Source organism: Octopus sinensis, linkage group LG18, assembly GCF_006345805.1.
Source record: "Octopus sinensis linkage group LG18, ASM634580v1, whole genome shotgun sequence".
NCBI classification, from domain to species: domain Eukaryota; kingdom Metazoa; phylum Mollusca; class Cephalopoda; order Octopoda; family Octopodidae; genus Octopus; species Octopus sinensis.
Genome location: NC_043014.1, coordinates 13380387 through 13400479, shown reverse-complemented (window position 1 = coordinate 13400479; position 20093 = coordinate 13380387). Strand labels below are relative to the sequence as shown.

The 20093-nt window shown below is 41.2% G+C and overlaps 1 protein-coding gene across 2 annotated transcripts in view; it reads left to right on the top strand.

Moving 5' to 3' along the window:
- The window catches only part of LOC115221611 (CXXC-type zinc finger protein 1-like), a 44814-nt gene extending 32428 nt beyond the window's left edge, over nucleotides 1-12386 (top strand). For both annotated transcript variants that reach the window (XM_029791810.2, XM_036510724.1), the window contains exons 11-15: nucleotides 2272-2482; nucleotides 4579-4677; nucleotides 5338-5481; nucleotides 6651-6803; nucleotides 11037-12386. In XM_029791810.2, coding sequence (XP_029647670.1) covers nucleotides 2272-2482; nucleotides 4579-4677; nucleotides 5338-5481; nucleotides 6651-6803; nucleotides 11037-11183 — 754 coding nt within the window. In that variant the 3' untranslated portion in view covers nucleotides 11184-12386. The remainder of the gene's footprint in view (nucleotides 1-2271; nucleotides 2483-4578; nucleotides 4678-5337; nucleotides 5482-6650; nucleotides 6804-11036) is intronic.
- The last annotated feature ends 7707 nt before the right edge of the window (nucleotides 12387-20093 follow it).

The following is a 20093-nucleotide window of genomic DNA, read 5'->3' as shown; positions in this document are numbered from 1 at the left end:
TTATTATTGCCGTTGCTGCCACCCTACCCTTTGCTAGTGTTGTTAAGGTAGTAAGCCATGCTTTTACTTAGCTTGGTGTGTTTTCTCAAGCACAGCCAACTGCCAGGTGTCTCAGTCCTCTATCGTCCCCTCTGTGAATCCCTTTGTCTGTAGGTTCTTTCTCATTACTTCATCCTATGCCTTTCTGGATCTACCCATTCCACGTGTATTGAAATAATGAGTTACAAGGTAACCTCACTATTGTTGGTGCTTGAAAAGAAGTGGCCACTATGCTCAGTAAAGTGGTTGGCATTAGGAAGGCACATTCATCACCATCATCATCATCGTTTAATGTCCGCTTTCCATGCTAGCATGGGTTTGACGATTTTGACTGAGGGCTGGCGAACCAGATGGCTGCACCAGACTCCAATCTTGATTTGGTAGAGTTTCTACAGCTGGATGCCCTTCCTAATGCCAACCACTCCGAGAGTGTAATGGGTGCTTTTTACGTGCCACCGGTACGGGGGCCAGTCAGGTGGTACTGGCAACAACCTCGCTCAAATCCTTTTACACATGCCACCGGCACAGGTGCCAGTAAGGCGACGTTGGTAACGATCACGCTCGATTCAGCTGTAGAAACCATTACGAAACTGAGACGTCAGAACAAGATGTAGATTTGTAACCCATTGGATCTTGTCAGACTGTCCAACCTATGCCAACATGGAAAGTGAACGTGAATTGACAACAAGGACTGAAATATTACATCTCTAAGCAATACGTAAAAAGACAGTGACCTCCCTTCTGGTGTGAAATATATGTGCACTAAGAAAGTTGTCTAAAAGCTACATCAGATATTTTAAAAGAAACCAATTCTTTAATATCTTGGTTTGTATCCAGTACTGGACTGCTTAACTGGCTTCCAGAAATTTGGGAATACTGTGCTATATCATGCTAGATACTGTATCCTGTATTGAGTAATCAGACCCTGTTTTTGAAGTAGATTAATTAGCATATGGTGTGTTAAAGATCGTATTGTTCTTTACCTTTTTAAGTGGAATGATTGAAATTAACCCTTTAGCATTTAAACCGGCCATATCTGGCCAAAAATATTCGACCCGTTTTATGTTCAAACTAGCCTTATCTGGTCTCTCACACCAGCCTTACAATATCGTTTTAAAAATTAACAGCTACCTCATCAAAATCTCATAGCTACAAGATAATGCATGATTAATTCAAAACAATGTAGATGAAGAAGCATTAATTTGGGTAGAATAATGCGAACACTAAAGGGTTAAACATTATCTCCTTTAGAAGTGTATTAATTTGTACCTAAGTCAAGTGAAATCGTAGTTGTGGCTGATGGTGGTAACATGTAACTGGCACCTGTGCTGGTGGCATGTAAAAAACACCCATTACACTCTTGGATTGATTGGCATTAGGAAGGGCGTCCAGCCATAGAAACCATACCAAATCAGATTGGAAACTGGTGCAGCTCTCCAGCTTAATAGCTTCAATCAAATTGTCTAACCCATGCCAGCATGGAAAGCAGATGATAAATGATGATGATGATCTATTAAATAAAATCATGTTCTCAACATTTTTCATTTAATTTTCATCTTATAAACATTATATTGTATCCATAGTACAGTATGATATATCTAAAAAATTTGAAGTTGATTAATAAATGTCAAATAGATCCTGCTTTAGAAGTGTGTTAATTTGAATCTGTTCAATACAGTTTAGCTCTTTACTTTACATGGTTTATTTTATATCTTAAACTAGCAGTATTGCCCGGCGTTGCTCGGGTTTGTAAGGGAAATAACTATATAAGCATTTTTAGAGAGTTATAGCAAAAAATGCATTAAAAATGGGGAAAAAATGATGGTAAATTTTTTTTTAAATCGTTGACTCATCGTAGACAATTTTAGAGAGTTACTTCCCTTATATAATAGCGAAAAAAATGCATTAAAATGGAAAAAAATGATGGTAAATTTTTTTTTAAATCGTAGATGCGCGCTAATACCCAGAAGGGCTCGATATGAATCACAACTATAAGATACCCGGTTTTGGTTAAACTGCACCGCAAAATGTGGGAGTAGTTTGGAATATAAATCGTAGGAGACAGACACACAACCTTACTTTTATATATAAAGATATATATTTTGACTGTCTTCAGAAAATTCAGAAATCTGGGATACTTCTGATCCCAAGTTTGCTAGATAATTGGTCTGGTATTGTACTATGTTCCTTCTATTTAAAATTTTTCACCTTCTGTTGATTTTCTTCTTTCAGCCGGTTATGTGAACTGTTACCACGTAAAATTCAACAATGGCAGAGCAATCCTTGTGTAGCAGAAGAATATAATAAGAAATCATTAGAACGCATTCGACGCCAACAGCTTGTGTGCCGGCAATATTTGAATGACCTGGATCTGAAATTGAGAGAACTTGAAGAACTTATAGACAGAGCGAAACGTACAACAATTATAAATTATGACCAAGAAGTAAGTAATGATTTACCTGGTGTAAGCTATGGATACATAAGAAGTGCAGCAATATCTGAGAAAAGTTAACAGGGAAAATAACTTTTGAGTGTGGAAGTTGCACAGGTACAATAAACACAGAAAATAGACTACATCAACTGCCAGTGGGATAAGCTAGAGGTAGTAGATAGCTTTCGTTATCTAGGTAACCAAGTTGGTAGTGGAGGTGGATACTCCGACAGCGTAGCTGTGAGAATAAGATTAGGCTGGGCAGAGTTCAGAGAGTGGAGGCACATGGCCTAGTGGTTAGTGCAGCGGACTCGCAGTCGAGGGATTGTGGGTTCGAATCACAGACTGGGCGATGTGTGTATTTATGAGTGAAACACCTAAGCTCCACGCGGCTCCGGCAGAAGGTAATGGCGAACTTCTGCTGACTCTTTCGCCACAACTTTCTTTCACTCTTTCCTCCTGCATCTTGCAGCTCACCAGCGATGGACTGGCGTCCCGTCCAGGTGGGGAACCTATACACCAAGGAAACTGGGAAACCGGCCCTTATGAGCCAGGCGTGGCTCATAATGGTAAAATTATTAATTAATTAATTGATTAATTAATTAATTTTACCCATTTATTATTAATATATAATATATACATATATTTAGTTCACCTGTTATCCTTATATTGTAATTTTTTAAAAATATATATTATAATTATTTATTATGAGTGTGTGATTAAGAAGTTTGCTTTGCATCCACATGGTTTTGGGTTCAGTCCCACTGCACAGCACCTTAGACAAGTGTCTTCTACTATGGTCCTGGTAGACCAATGCCTTGTAAGTGAACTTGGTGGATGGAAATTGTAGGAGCCTGTCACATGTGTGTGTGTCTGTTTGTCCCCACCGTTTACCACTTGACAACTGGTTTGTTTATATCCCTGTAAGACACAGGATGAGGTGTTGGTTTGTTTATGTCCCTGTAACTTAGCATTTTAGCAAAAGATACAGACAGAATAAGTACCAAACTTAAAAGCAAGTACTGCGGTCAGTTTGTCCAACTAAACCCTTTAAGACCCTTTATTGAAGTCCTCTGCTTTTTTAGGTTATCTCCCCTCCTTGATAGAAGTTTGTATTATTCACCACCAGGTGATGGTTCTTTCTCTGTGTTTAATTGCTGGGACATATCCACCTGCTTAGTTTGATTTTTTTTTTCCTAAACCTCCAAATTCCTGGATACCAAGATTAAATATTTTTGTGTATGGGTCATGTGGTTAAGAAGCTTGTTTTGCAACTGTGTGGTTTTGAGTTCAGTTCCAATGTGTGGCATTTAAGCAGGTGTCTTCAGCTATTATCTCCTGTTAACCGATACCTTGTGAATGAATTTGATAAGCAGAAACTGTATGGGAGCCCATTGTACATATATGTGTGTGTGTGTACACCCTGTAAAGTGGTTGGCATTAGGAAACCAGGTCAAAAGCAGACTATGGAACCTAGTGTAGCCCCTGGCCTTGCCAGCTCCTGTCAAGCCATTCAACCCATGACAGCAAGTGGTGGGGTTGATTTGTTTCACTAAACTCTTCAGGGCTGTGCTCCAGCATGGCAGCAGTCCAATTACTGAAGCAGGTAAAGAACAATTGGCTGACCTTGGACTAAACAACAACACCACCAATTTGGAGTGGACAAATCAAAATGCTTCTCTCTTGTTTTACTCTGTAAAATACTTTAGTTAATAGCCTGTAGTATCATCATCATCATCCTCATCATCATCATCATCATTTAACGTCCGCTTTCCATGCTAGCATGGGTTGGACGATTTGACTGAGGACTGGCAAACCAGATGGCTGCACCAGGTTCCAATCTGATCTGGCAGAGTTTCTACAGCTGGATGCCCTTCCCAATGCCAACCACTCCGAGAATGTAGTGGGTGCTTTTACATGCCACTGGCACGAGGGCCAGTCAGGCGGTACTGGCAACAGTCACACTCAAATGGTGTTTTTTAAGTGCCACCTGCACAGGAGTCAGTCCAGCGGCACTAGCAACAACCTCGCTCGAATGTTTTGTTCATGTGCCACTTTTTAATTCATGTTAAAATTTTATTTTTATCTTGTCAATAATTTCTGTGTAGGACGATGATGAAGGTGAATTGAGTATGTACTGTGTAACATGTGGCAGTGAAATCCAGCAGAAGGGTGCCCTGCGGCACATGGAAAAGTGCTTTGCCAAGGTAAGACATATTTTTTATCAATGCTTTGACATGTTTCTTGTAATTTTTACTGCAAGATTGCAATTGCTTTTCTAGTCTGTAAATACATTATTGAACCTTGTTACAGCTTTTTTTTTTTGTTAGATGAGGAAATGAAGAATATTGTTTAACTCTTTGGCATTTAAACCAGCTATATCTGGGCCCAAATATTCTACATGTTTTATGTTAAAACTGGCCAAATTCAGCTGCTCATACCAGTCCTACAATGTCATTCTAAATATAAACGATTACATCATTGGAATATTGAAGCTTTGAGATAATGCATGCTTAATTCAAAACAATGAATAAATAAGCATTAAATTTGATAGAGTAATTGGAGTGCTAAAGAACTAAACTGGTAGTCAAGTAATATGACTTTTTCTCTATTTGATTTAAACAAATGATAAGAATGAAATTCAACATGCCACTTGCAGAAAATGTAGAATGCTTGACACAAGTTATTTCGTAGAACATTTATTATAGATGTCCATTTTCCGCTAAAGAAAACTAAAAAGTACAAATTAACTATTAACTGTGAAGTAAGGTGTAAATCACTTTCTCTACTTTCAAACCTACCATATTTCTAATGTGGGACTTACAAACAGTTAATGACTCTTTTTTGTTATTATTTTTTTGTTCTAGTTTGAAGCCCAAACTGTATTTGGTTCCTACTACAAGACACCTGTTGATGGTTGCTCTATGTTTTGTGATGCCTACAACCATCAACAGAAAACCTACTGTAAAAGGTTGAAAGTACTCTGTCCTGAACATACGAGGGAGCCAAAAGTAAGGAAGAATTGTCTTTGCTTAGACAAATATTGTTTTCTTTTTACTAATTTAAAATGTTATATATATGGGTGCAGACATGGCTGTGGGATTAAGAAGTGAGCTTCCCAAACACATGATTTTGGGTTCAGTCCCATGAAATGGCACCTTGGGCAAATGTCTTCTATTATAGTCTCAGGTCAAACCTTGTGAATGAATGGGAATTGAAAGAAACCCCTCATATGCATGTGTATGTATATATATATATGTATGTGTGTGTGTGTGTATGTATGCATGCATACATACATACCTATTTCTTTATTACCCACAAGGGGCTAAACACAGGGGACAAACGAGGACAGACATAGGTATTAAGTTGATTACATCGACCCCAGTGCGTAACTGGTACTTAATTTATCGACCCCGAAAGGATGAAAAGCAAAGTTGACCTCGGCGGAATTTGAACTCACAACGTAATGCAGACGAAATACCGCTAAGCATTTCGCCCGGCGTGCTAACGTTTCTGCCAGCTCGCCGCCTTGATGCCCACAACCATGCATACATACATACCGTGCTTTGGCACCTGTGCTGGTGTCACATAAAAAGCACCCATTACACTTTTGGAATGGTTGGTGTTAGGAAGGGCATCCAGCTGTAGAAACCATGCCATATCAGATTGGAAGCTGGTGCAGCTTACCAGTTTTCAGTCAAACAGTCCAGCCCATGGAAAATGGACATTAAATGATGATGATGATGATGATATATGTATATGTATGTGTGTGTATATATATATATATACACACCCACACACACACATATATATATATATACACACACATACATATATATGTATGTATGTATGTATATATAATGTGTGTGAGCGTGTGTGTTTGTGTCTCCTTATCTTGACATTATGGGATTGATATAAATGAATGTCATTCATTTCCAGTATTCTGCTTAAACATGCCTGGCAATGGGGGAAATATTACCTTTCTTGTAAGCAGGTAAGGGTTTGCATTAAGAAGGGCATCTGGCCATAGAAAATCTGCCTCAACAAAATCCTGTTCCCCCCATGCAAGCATGGAGAAATGGAGAAGCTGACATTAGAATGATCACGATGATGAAGACGAGTATATTTTGTCTTTCGACCGAAGCCATCTCGTAACCCGTTTCTGTTTCTTTCTTTACAGGTCAGCAATGATGAAGTCTGCGGTTGCCCTCTCCTCTCCAACGTCTTTGTAGAAAATGGAGATTTCTGCCGAATGCCAAAACGCAAATGCAACAAACATTATTGTTGGGAAAAACTACGTCGTGCACAGATAGACATGGAAAGAGTGCGTCAAGTAAGTTGAACGGAAGTTGTAAAAGCATAGCTTTCTTAGATCCTTGTATCTCCTTATACCTTACCGATAACTATGATGTTTGCACTCTCTGAGTCATTCTGTCGTGTTTCTCTTCACTCTAGTGATTTCTAACATATCTATACACTCTTAGTAAATCTAAAATCTCTTGGTATGTTTTTGTTAGTTAACCCTTTTGTGTTTAAACTGGCCATATCTGCCCAGATATTCTACATGTTTTATATTCAAACTGGCGATATCTGGCCTCTCACACCTACCCGACAATGTCATTCTAAATATAAACAATCACATCATTGAAACCTCAAAGATATAAGATAATGCATGATTAATTCAAAACATTTGAGTGGAAAAGTATTACATTTAACAGAGTAATCTGAACACTAAAGGGTTAAGGGTTAACTCTTTTGATACCAACCACCTGAAACTGCATGGAGGAACATGGCCTAGTGGTTAGAGCAGCGGACTTGTGGTCGAAAATTGCAGGTGAGGGATCGCGGGTTCGAATCTCAGACCGGGCGATGTGTGTGTTTATGAGTGAAACACCTAAGCTCTACGCAGCTCTGGCAGAAAGTAATGGCGAACTTCTGCTGACTCTTTCGCCACAACTTTCTCTCACTCTTTCCTCCTGCTTCTTGCAGCTCACCTACGATGGACCAGCGTCCCGTCCAGGTGGGGAACTTATACACCAAGGAGACCGGGAAACTGGCCCTATGAGCCAGGCGTGGCTCGAGAAGGAACAAACAACAACAACAACCTGAGACTGCACACCATCATCATCATAATTTAATGTCCATTTTCCATGCTGGTAGGGGTTAGACAGCTTGACTGGGGTCTGGGAAGCCAGGAGGCTGCACCAAGCTCCAGTCTGATCTGGCAGTGTTTCTACAGCTGGATGGCCTTCCTAACGCCAACCACTCTGTGAGTGTAGTGGGTGCTTTTTACATGCCACCGGCACAGGGGCCAGATGAGGCTGGCAAACGGCCACGATCGGTTGGTGCTTTTATGTGTCACCAACACGGACGCCAGTCAGGTGGCGCTGGCAACTGCCATGTTTGGATGGTGCACGGATACCGGCACAGGTATCTTAACTATCACAATTATAATACAAAGTTTATGTTCTAAACACCAGTTTAATAATCTCATTTGTCTAACTAAATTTTTCACTGTTTTCAAAATTAATTAAAAGTAAGGAAATGTATTTCAACAGAAATATGGTGAATAAAGGTTAATCAAAGAAGAAATTACACTGCCCATAATTCTAGCAGAATTGCCAAAACTACTGGAAGAAATGGGAAAGTTTCTCTGTATGTAGCCAACAGGCATCATTCTCTGTATGTAGCCTCCACCTTGAAATTTGGCCATATCTAGGTCTGTCAGATTCAAGGTATTACATGCAGGGCCTAGACCATGCTACATGTTGGTTCTAGGCCTCTCATTGAGATTCACTTCCACATTTATTTTCTAATAAACGGTTTCAGCTGCTGATAACAAACATCGTTTCTGGTAGATCCTCATTAGCATGTCATACTGGCACACTGTCGGTTACAAAAATGCGGGTTCCAGTTGATCCTGACAACGGAACAGCCCACTTATGAAATTAACATGAAATTGGCTGAGCACTCCACAGACACGCATACCCTTAACGTAGTTCTCAGAAAAATTCAGCATGATGCAGAATGTGACAAGGCCATTGTCACATTGCTGCGAGCTGGCAGAAACGTTAGCACGCTAGGCGAAATGCTTAGCAGTATTTCATCTGCCGTTACATTTTGAGTTCAAATTCCACTGAGGTCGACTTTGCCTTTCAGCCTTCCGGGGTCGATAAATTAGGTACCAGTTATGTACTGGGGTCGATGTAATCGACTTACTCCTTTTGTCTGTCCTTATTTGTCCCCTTCATGTTTAGCCCCTTGTGGGCGATAAAGAAATAAGAAACGTTAGCATGCCGGGCGAAATGCTTAGCAGTATTTCGTCTACCGTTACATTCTGAGTTCAAATTCTGCCAAGGTCGGCTTTGCCTTTCATCCTTTCAGGGTCAATAAATTAAGTACCAGGTACACAATGGGGTCGATGTAATTGACTTAATCCCTTTGTCAGTCCTTGTTTGTCCCCTCTATGTTTAGCCCCTTGTGGGCAATAAAGAAATAAAAAAAGAAATAAGAATGTGACAATGCCAGTCCTTTGAATTACAGGCATAAATCATTTTTGCCATCTGAATGGACTGGAGCAACATGAAATAAAGTGTCTTGCTCAACAACACCGCACATCATGAGGTATTGAACTCATGACCCTAAGATCATTATCCGAATACCCTAACCACTAAGCCATATGCCTTCATTAGTGTGTCAATGAAGGAGTGTCTGTGTAGTTTCTTGATCTGCTAGAAACAGTTTTGAAACTCCCTTAAATTATGCCCTTATTGTCTTAAACAAGGGGGGAAACTTGGATAATATGATTCTAGATGCACAGGGTCTGAAAAAATAAGTAGAGGTGGTCACAGCTGGAATACCTTCTAACAAGTGTTCTACTTGATTGGTTATACAAACTGTAGCACCATGCATGAGAAGATGTAGGATATAGTATATAAAGATGGGATGGTCATGCCTGGAATACCTTCGATTATGTACTACACAATTAGCGGGTCTGGTGCTACTTAGCAATTACATGTGAGTGAAAAAAAAAACAAATCTACTGATGAGAATGGAACCCTGAATCTCTTGTTTATTAAGCATGCATGCTATTCACTGCTGTATGAAGAATTGCTGCCTTTCCACTCTCTTAAATGTGGCCACAGTTATGTAAGATATGGGTTTAACTCCTACCTGCTGTTTTGTTTAGTTTTCCCTATTTGAAGCTGCTCATTTACAAATGTACAGAGTTTAGATATGTATGTATATAATGTGTGTGTGTGTGTAAATTTACACTGTATATTCTCAATGATAAGCCTCAGTATTTTTGCTCAAATATAAAAAGAAAACAAAGGCTGTAGCCATGAGCTCACCTATGCCTTGTGAGTGAATTTGATAAGCAGAAAACGTGGAGGGGACAGATTGAGGAGGAGATTGGGAGGGTTGGCTTGAGAAGGGAAGATGCCCAAAACAGGGTGAGATGGTGTGAGGGCGGTTGTTATGGCATTGAGGTAGATCCAGTCACCCCTGTTAACAGGGACAAAACCCAGATTTGAAACACTGGATGATGATGATGATGATGAACCTAAAGAAGCCTGTTGTGTGTTTGTGTGTGTATACACAAACACACTCTCATAAACATACACACACACACATATATATATATGTTTATAATATATATATGTATATACGAGCAAAACGCCCCCCCCCCTCCGTCCAATGGACGGTGCTGAGTTGTCAAACATTTAAACCAAATTTTCTCAAAAAACAACTTGTCCAACCATCCCATAGGCCTCCCCTTTGAAAAACACTGACTTAATCTAAATTTGAGACACCGGCAAAAGACGGATTTCGACTGATGTACTTGCGCGTACAAATGTACATTCCCACGGCTTTATCGATCGCATTCTCACCTGGAATCGATTTTTGTAATTTTTTCAAGACTTATAAACGCCCTGATACCATCGGTATCTGCATATGAAATTTGAGTACAATCAGATGGAGGATGCCCGAGATCCTAGAAGACACACACACACACAGACAGACAGAACGAATTTTATATATATATATATATATATATATATATATATATATATATATACACACACACACACACATGTATATACATATATAAACACACTACTGGGTGGTTGGTGTTAGGAAGGGCATCCATCTATAAAAACTGCCAAAGCAAACACAGAAACCTGGTGCAGGCACTTGCCTGGCCAGCCCCTGTCAAACAGTCCAACCCATGCCAGCATGGAAGGAGAATGTTAAAAGATGGTGGTGGTGGTGGTGGTGGCGGTGGCAGCAGCAGTACAGACACATGTTTATATGTTTGTGTGTGTGTCTTTGTGCTATGTTTGTATGCCTTCCGCTGTTTAACAATAGGTGTTAGTTTGTTTATGTTCCTGTAACTTAGCAGTTCGGCTGATATAGACCTCTAGAATAAGCCCTGGGGCTCATGTGCAGGCAGTGACTGAAACAAGTATAAGATACGAAGCTATAAGATTGTGTGTGTGTGTGTGTGCGCACGTATGAATATGTGTGTGGGTATTTATGTATTCTTCTCTTTTTCTCTTTTCAGTGGATGAAGTTGGATGAGCTGATGGAACAAGAAAGAAACATTCGCATTGCCATGTCGAACCGAGTGGGTGTCCTGGGTTTGTTGCTCCACCAGACTGTTGACCACGACCCCCTGACTCCCATTAAAGCTCCAATTTTAGTAGAATGAAAATGACCCCTCTTCCAAAATATCACCTACTCATACACAGATATTTCATATTTCCCCGCATTTCTCCTTCATTGAAGACTTCACCACTCATTCTTTGTGTGTGTGTATATATATGTATATACACACACACACATACCTTTCTTCTGTCTCTCATTCTATGTATGTGTGTGTGTGTATATATATGTATATATATATATATATATATATATATATATGTGTGTGTGTGTGTGTGTGTGTGTGTATGTATGTATGTATGATTTCATAAGAATTCAGAAACTTTGAGAGAAGTGAAATAAATTGCTTTTTTTTTTTTTTTAATGCTGGAACTCGAAGTAGATAAAGCTATAAACAATAGTTTAAATACTGGATTGAAAAAACCCCCCCTGCGATGGAAAAAATCGAAGGCGCTTTTTAACCTAATATTACAAGCTATTACCTATAGCTTTATCTGCTTTGAGTTCCACTTTTGTTCGCACTGTTTACATAAACATATTCATATATGAAAAATCGTGACTTTCAGTACTGGCTCTGAATTGTATGGAAAATCTGTAGAGATAAACTTAAAAATGAAAACATTGCACTGCTAACACAAAAGGCATAATATTGATTCATAAACTTTTAATGAAATTTGTTGTATATTATGGTTGTAAAATGAAATACTGTATCCTTGCCAGTAATTAATATACTTACGTGTGTATATGTAAGTATATAATTCATTTGAAGGTAATGATTAATTCTGTTGCTATGCCGAGTTTTTAAACATCTCTGTGTTCATTCAGGTACCTGACTGGACACAAAACAATGAGAGAAGTAAAAAAATATGGAAGCTGCAAAGGAACAAAGCAGTGAATCATCTGCTACAAATCATCATCATCATCATCATTTAACGTCCGTTTTCCATGCTGGCATGAATTGGACGGTTCGACTGGGGTCTGGGAAGCCAGGAGGCGGCACCAGGCCCCAATCTGATATGGCAGTGTTTCTACAGCTGGATGCCCTTCCTAATGCCAACCACTTTACAGAGTGTACTGGGTGCTTTTTACGTGCCACTGGCACAAGGAGCCATAGGAGCAGGTATCAACCATGATCGGATGGTGCTTTTTTATGTGCCACCGGCATGGAAGCCAGTCAAGGTGGCACTGGCATCGGCCACGTTTGGATGGTGCTTTTTACATGCTACTGGTACAGGGCTCACAACTACAATTTCCATTTGATTTGATCTTGATATTGCTGATATCGATGTACTTGACTCAATAGGTCTCCTCAAGCACAGCATGTCGCCCTACGATCCAAGGTACTTTTGAGTGGGCTGGTTATGCGACACTGGTGTAGGTTACAACTGTGGACTCACTTTATTTGCTGGGTCTTCTCAGTCACAGCAATACCTCCAGAGTTCTTACTCTTTTGTCATTGCCTCTGTGAGACCCAACGTTCATAGGTCATGTTTCACTACCTCATCCCATGTCTACCTCGGATTCCGTCCTTTGTTTGGGAGTGGCACTTCTTCACACAGCTCTCCTCTTACATCCACAGTATATGACCATACCAATGCAAATGTCTCTCTTGTACACCACATCTGATTCTTCTTATGTCTAACATTTCTCTCAGGGTGATTACACTCTGTTGTGTATGCACACTGACATTACACATTAAACAGATCATGCTAGCTTCATTTCTTTCAAGCCTACGCATGTCTTCAGCAGTCACAGCCGATGTTTCACTGCTGTGAAGCATGGCAGTTCGCATACATGCATCATACAATCTACGTTTCACTCTGAGCAAGAGGCCCTTTGTCACCAGTAGGGGTAGAAGCTTTCTGAACTTTGCCCAGGCTATTCTTATTCTAGTGGTAACAGTTTCTGAGCATCCACCTTCACTACAGCATCTGGTGACCAGGGAACTGGACCGCCTCTTCCAATCCACCAAGTTTCAGAATGCTTCATTAAGAAACTCTGACCCCCAATGCGACGGTGCACCATCTTGTTGGAAATAATTGTGGGTTGCAATTGGTGCAACTGTAATGCAATTAATTCTTGTAAAAAAATTAAGTAATCATTTCTTCTGCCAAAAGAAATTAACCAAACCCTTGTTCAAACAGTAAGCTGCACCTAACAACTCAAACATTGACTTTTGAGCTGTTTCTCTCCAATTGTTTTGTTTCATTTGGGTTTTCCAAACCCCAGATCCTGATGTTGTGCTTATTCATGTATCATTTCTGATACGTGAAATTTTGCTTCATCACCGAAACAGATCTTTTGAAAGAATCCTTTGTCTTCCTCTTCTAAACACATCCATTGCAAATTGTTTTCCTTGGGGGGGTTTATCATCTGGCTGAAGTGCTTGCAAAAATTACACTTTATAAGCATAAAAACCTCAAGATCTTGTGCAAAACTTTGTGAATTGTTGATCATAGTAAACTTAAGTGTCCACTTGCAGTACAAATGGACTTTGCAGAGCTATGATGAATGTTGCTCCAATTTGCTCAACATCTATGGATGTTCTTGATTGCCCAGACCCTCTTTTCTGTAAGATACTTACAGTTTCCATAAACATTTTATGCCAGGCACTGATGCTTACACAAGTTGGTGGTTCTTTTCCATTCTTCTACTGCATCTGAGTGTCTGATTTGTTCTCTATGAACCAGGATGCACATTGCACTTTCTCTTGTGGTTTGTCATTTTCATTAAAAGTCAGGGATAATAACAAACACTTTTTAAAGAAAAACGAAACTGATTTAAATATTAAGACAAAATACATGAATTAAAATTTTAATAATATTTAATATGCAAAGAAGTTGATTGATGAATCCCAACTTTAATCATCATCATCATCATCATCATCATCATCGTTTAACGTCTGTTTTCCGCGCTAGCACGGATTGGACAGTTTGACCGGGGTCTGGGAAGCCAGGAGGCTGCACCAGGCTCCAGTCTGATCTGGCAGTGTTTCTACAGCTGGATGCCCTTCCTAATGCCAACCACTCCGCGAGTACGCTAAATTGTAGAAGTAGTAAAGATAGTGCACACACACACACACACACACACATGCGTATGCATACTTACACAAATATCACATCTTATGGTAGCAAGTTGGTGGAAATTGTAGTTGTGTTCATTTATATTTTATCTTCAAATACCATTTGAGATAGAGTTAGCCCTTTCATCTGTGGGTGTTCAGTAAGCTAAGTACCAAAACATTGCAGATTGATTCAATTTATCCTTCCTCCATAATGACTAACTTTAATCCAGTTCAGACACTATATATATATATATATCCTTAAATTTATCCCCATAGGAATTCAGAGCCAGAACTGCAAGTTATGACATTTCATATATGGAAAAATTCTATGTAAACAATGCAATCAAAGATAGAAAATAAAAAAAAGTAATGAGTGTCTATGCATATTTCAAGAGTTATTGCTCTTTCATCAGCATCACATCCAACCCATCAACTATCCATGAACTCATTGCTCAAATGCCCACTGAGTTTAGCAGTGTAACACTATTGGATGTGATTATATGACACGGCTATCCCTCATCCCAGGGTCTCAGAGGCCCACACCTCCCACACCCTCAGAGTTGGCACATTGAAAGGTAGGTCTGGGGAGATTGTTGAGCTGCTTGAACGGAGACGTGTGGATTTATGCTGCATCCAGGAAGTAAGGTGGAGAGGAGGTTCCGCTAGGCTCCTCACAGGCAAGGAACACAGGTACAAGATTTTCTGGGCAGGGAACACTGATGGGGTCGGGGGCATGGGTATACTTCTTGCGGAGAAATGGGTAGATAAGGTAATCGAGGTAGTCAGAGTAAGTGACAGAGTACTTAAGATTAGATTGTGCTTCACCATAGGTCAGCTACCATCATCTCGGCATATGCCCCTCAACCAGGGCTACCAGAAGGACAGAAAGACCAATTCTACGACACCCTATTGCGGACTACCTCGTTGACAAATGACAGTGACCTCTTTGTGGCAGGTGATTTCAATGGACATGTTGGACGGCATGTCGGGGGCTTCCATGGCATTCATGGAGGCTATGGTTTTGGCTCTCGAAATGAGGAGGGAACCAGGCTGCTGGAGTTCTGCGATGCAAATGACCTTATGGTTTGCAATACCAACTTCAGGAAACCCACCTCTCACCTAGTCACCTACCGTTCTGGCAGACACACTAGCCAGATTGACTACATCCTGCCAGAAGGAGGGAAAGAGGGCTGCTTATAAATGCCAAAACCTTTCCAGGCGAAGAATGTACTCCTCAACATAGATTAGTAGTTAGCGACTTCAGGATCAGAGCTAAATGGTTGCCCAGAAGAAGACCAGCTTGGAGGAGAAGTGTCTGGAAGCTTAAAGATCCTGCAAATGGACAGAGATTTAGAGACATACTACTTGAAGCCTTTGACGAAATAGAAGGGGATATAGCTTCACTTAATGTGGAAGACAACTGGAGATTTCTACGAGACAATCTGCTGACAGCCACTGACCAGATCTGTGGATGGAGCAAAGTCCCATCTCGACCCAGAGTAATGTGGTGGTGGAACAATGTGGTTGACAGGGCTATTAGACAAAGGAAAAAGGCTTGGAGGGACTGGAAGAACGGTGGTAGCAGGGAATTGTATCAGACAGCCAGAAGGGAAGCTAGGAGACGGGTATATTTAGCCAGAGGGGAAGCGGATAAGAAAAAATTTGCCAATGTTCTGCGCCGTGAGGATGAAAGACTTGAGGTATTTCGTGTTGCAAGACAGTGTGTGAGAGAGAATCATGATGTGGTAGGAGAGAAATGTGTCCGCATGGATGATGGTTCACTTGCACTAAATGAGGATGCAAAGAGAGAGGTTTGGAGATGCCACTATGAAAGGTTGCTGAATAGAGAAAATGAATGGGATAAAGAGAGTCTGCCGAATGTCAACCCAACAGGGACCGTCCATCCGAGTTGACAATTCTTTGGTAGTTAAGGCAATTAGAAGCATGAAGACAGGGAAAGCCCCAGGCCCATCAGGAATTACTGCAGAGATGCTCAAAATATCTGGTAGTGTCGGCTATAACCTAGTCACCCGTATAGTTAACCAGGTGATACACGAAGGAGTCATACCCAATGACTGGTGTAGCAGCATACTAGTCAACTGCTACAAAGGTAAAGGAGACGCCCTAGATACAAATAATTATAGAGGTATCAAGCTGTTGGATCAGGTAATGAAGGTTACAGAGAGGGTCATAGCCCAACTGATTAGGGAGAGAGTCAACTTGGATGAGATGCAGTTTGGTTTCATGCCAGGGAAAAGCACCACTGATGCCATATTTCTGGTGAGACAGCTGCAGGAGAAATACCTAACCAAAGATAAGCCTCTGTACCTGGCTTTCGTTGACATGGAGAAAGCCTTTGACAGGGTCCCCTGATCCCTTATCTGGTGGTCAATGAGGAAACTAGGGATAGATGAATGGCTGGTGAGGGCTGTGCAAGGATGTACAGGGATGCCGTAAGTAAGGTTAGGGTTGGTAACATGTACACAGAATTCAAAGAGGTTGGGGTCCACCAAGGTTCAGTCCTCAGCCCCCTCCTATTTATCATAGTCCTCCAAGCAATTACGGAAGAATTCAAGACAGGTTGCCCCTGGGAGCTCCTATATGCTGACGACCTTGCTCTAATTGCTGAGTCACTATCAGAACTGGAGGAGAAGTTCCAGGTGTGGAAGGAAGGTTTAAATTCGAGGGGCCTTAGAGTCAACCTCGCTAAAACCAAAGCACTAATAAGTAGGAAGGTAGACAAACCACAAATGTCTTCAGGAAGATGGCCCTGCTCGATCTGTAGAAAAGGTGTAGGTAGAAACTCTATAAGATGTACCCAGTGTAAGCTATGGACACATAAGAGGTGCAGCAATGTCAAAGGAAGGCTAACTGGGAAGATAGTTTTTGTATGTGGCAGATGCTCAGGAGCAATAAACTCTGAAAATCTGCAGAAAACAACTTCCGTCACTTTCCAGGGGGAAAAACTAGAAGTAGTTGATAGCTTCCGTTATCTAGGTGACCAAGTCAGTAGTGGGGGTGGGTGCGCTGAAAGTGTAACTGCTAGAATAAGAATAGCCTGGGCAAAGTTTAGGGAGCTCTTACCTCTGCTGGTGACTAAAGGCCTCTCGCTCAAAGTAAAAGGCAGACTGTATGATGCATGTGTATGAACAGCCATGCTACATGGCAGTGAAACATGGGCCGTGACTGCTGAGGACATACGTAAGCTCGCGAGGAATGAAGCCAGTATGCTCCGATGGATGTGTAATGTCAGTGTGCATACTCGACAGAGTGTTAGTACCTTGAGAGAAATGTTGGACCTAAGAAGCATCAGTTGTGGTGTGCAAGAGAGACGATTGCGTTGGTATGGTCATGTGGCGAGAATGGATGAAGATAGGTGTGTGAAAAAATGCCAATCCCTAGCAGTTTAGGGAACCTGTGGAAGAGGTAGACCCAGGAAAACCTGGGACGAGGTGTTGAAGCACGACCTTCGAACTTTAGGCCTCACTGAGGAAATGACCAGCGACCAAGACCTTTGGAAATATGCTGTGCGTGAGAAGACCAGGCAGGACAAGTGAGTCCAGCCCACTTATGCGTGCCTTTCCTCCCTTGGACACACAAAGATCGGTTGAGGCAAGCGAAGTCGATATCGAACCTCATCCGACGACAGGCACCCATGCCACGGAGTCTGTTATATTGTGTATGTGAAGGCCTGAACTCATGGACATTACCTGGAAGTGTTTTACCAGTGCCGAAGCAAGCCTATCCTATATCCTTCCAATTAAGCTGTTTCTACAGACTAAGTGGGCTTTGCAATTGGTTTTTAATGAATTCATTGTCTTTTCGCTGTGCGAGAAGTATCATATTCATAAACAATTTATTTCACTGTAACCAGATTACTATAACGGGCAGTATATATGTGTGTGTGTGTGTGTGAGAGCTAGAGAGAAGGTTATTGTGTGAATTTTTATGTACAAGAGTATATATGATGTAAGATTATTTGGTGAAACTAAAAAGTGTTTCTGATGTTTATAATGTTGGATGTTTTGAATAAATTTTAACTTGAGAATTTTTTGTCAATATCTATGAAGTATTTTTTTCCCCCTTTTCTTATTTCTTTATTGCCCACAAGGGGCTAAACATAGAGGGGACAAACAAGGACAGACAAAGGGATTAAGTCGATTACATCGACCCCAGTGCGTAACTGGTACTTAATTTATCGACCCCGAAAGGATGAAAGGCAAAGTCGACCTCGGCGGAATTTGAACTCAGAACGCAGTGGGGGACGAAATACCACAAAGCATTTCGCCCGGCTTGCTAACGTTTCTGCCAGCTCGCCACCTTTTCTTTGACTATTGTTGGTAATATTGGGAATTCTTCCACTGGTTCGTGAAGATGTCTCCTTATCGTGTTTGCTGTTTAGCTCCTGGTTTGTATAGAAACCTGTGAGACGGATTGTAAGTTTATTTAAAGGCCCGCTGTTATCTCATACTGTCATGCTGGTTATGCATGAGATTTTCATTAAGAGTATACACGTCGCCATCGTTATCATCATTGAATGTCCACTTTTCCATGCTTGCATGGATCGGATGAAATTTGTTGAAGCAGATTTTCTACAACTTGATGTCCTTCCTGTTGCCAACCTCAACTTTTTCCACATAAAGTAATATTTCCCTATGACCAGACATTCTTTCATGCAAGACTAGAAGCAAACTACACTGCTTATATGATGGTGATGTTCATTTACAATCATGGCATGATGATGTAATGACAAGAGTACACACACACATCTGTGCACATATATATATATATATATATACATATATCATCATCATCATCATTGTTTAACGTCCGCTTTCCATGCTGGCATGGGTTGGACGATTTGACTGAGGACTGGCAAACCAGATGGCTGCGCCAGGCTCCAATCTGATCTGGCAGAGTTTCTACAGCTGGGTGCCCTTCCTAATGCCAACCACTCCGTGAGTGTAGTGGGTGCTTTTACGTGCCACCAGCACAAGGGCCAGTCTGGCAGTATTGGCAACAGTCATGCTCGAAATGGTGTTTTTTACATGCCACTTGCACAGGAGTCAGTCCAGTGGCACTGGGAATGACCTCACTCGAATGTTTTGTTCATGTGCCACTGGCACAAGTGCCAGTAAGGCGACTCTGGTAACAATCATGCTCAAATGGTGCTTTTTACATGCCACCGGCATGGAAGCCAGACGGTTGCTCTGGCAGTGATCCCACTCGGATGGAGCTGTTAGCGCTCCACTGCCATAGGTGCCAGTCATCGAATTTGGTTCAATTTTGATATATACATATTTTTATATTTTATCTAGTTTCAGCTCACAAGCTGTGGCCTTGCCGGGGCACCACCATTCATATATATATGATGGCCGTCCACTCGTGACCGAGGAAGACCATTGCCGACCTTCAGGAACATTGTGCGCTCTAGGACAAACTTATATTTTGCATTTGCGGCTCCGTTGGTGGCTAATGAGCCCTGCTCTTGACAAGCATACACGACTGCAAACATTGCAGACCAAGCTTTCCTCATTCACTATACGAGCTGTGCGCTTTCGCACAACTCGCTTAAGTTCTTCATGCTGGATACGTGCCTTCTCAAAAGTGTCGATCCCCTCCTTACCCTGCTTCCTCCATCTGTGGCGATGACAGGCATTGTTCGCCCAGTCAGTGTCCTGCATATCACAGGCCTTTAATGTGGACTTGACACAGTCCTTAAATCGCAGCCTTGGTTTCTGCCGGAGTCTCCTTCCATTCACAAGTTCTCCATAGAGCATCTGCTTAGGAATCCTTCTATCCTCCATTCTAATAAGGTGTCCAGTCCAATGCAACCGGTGCTTGTGCACCATCGCCTCAATAGACAAGATATCTTCAGGATCCTGTTGCATA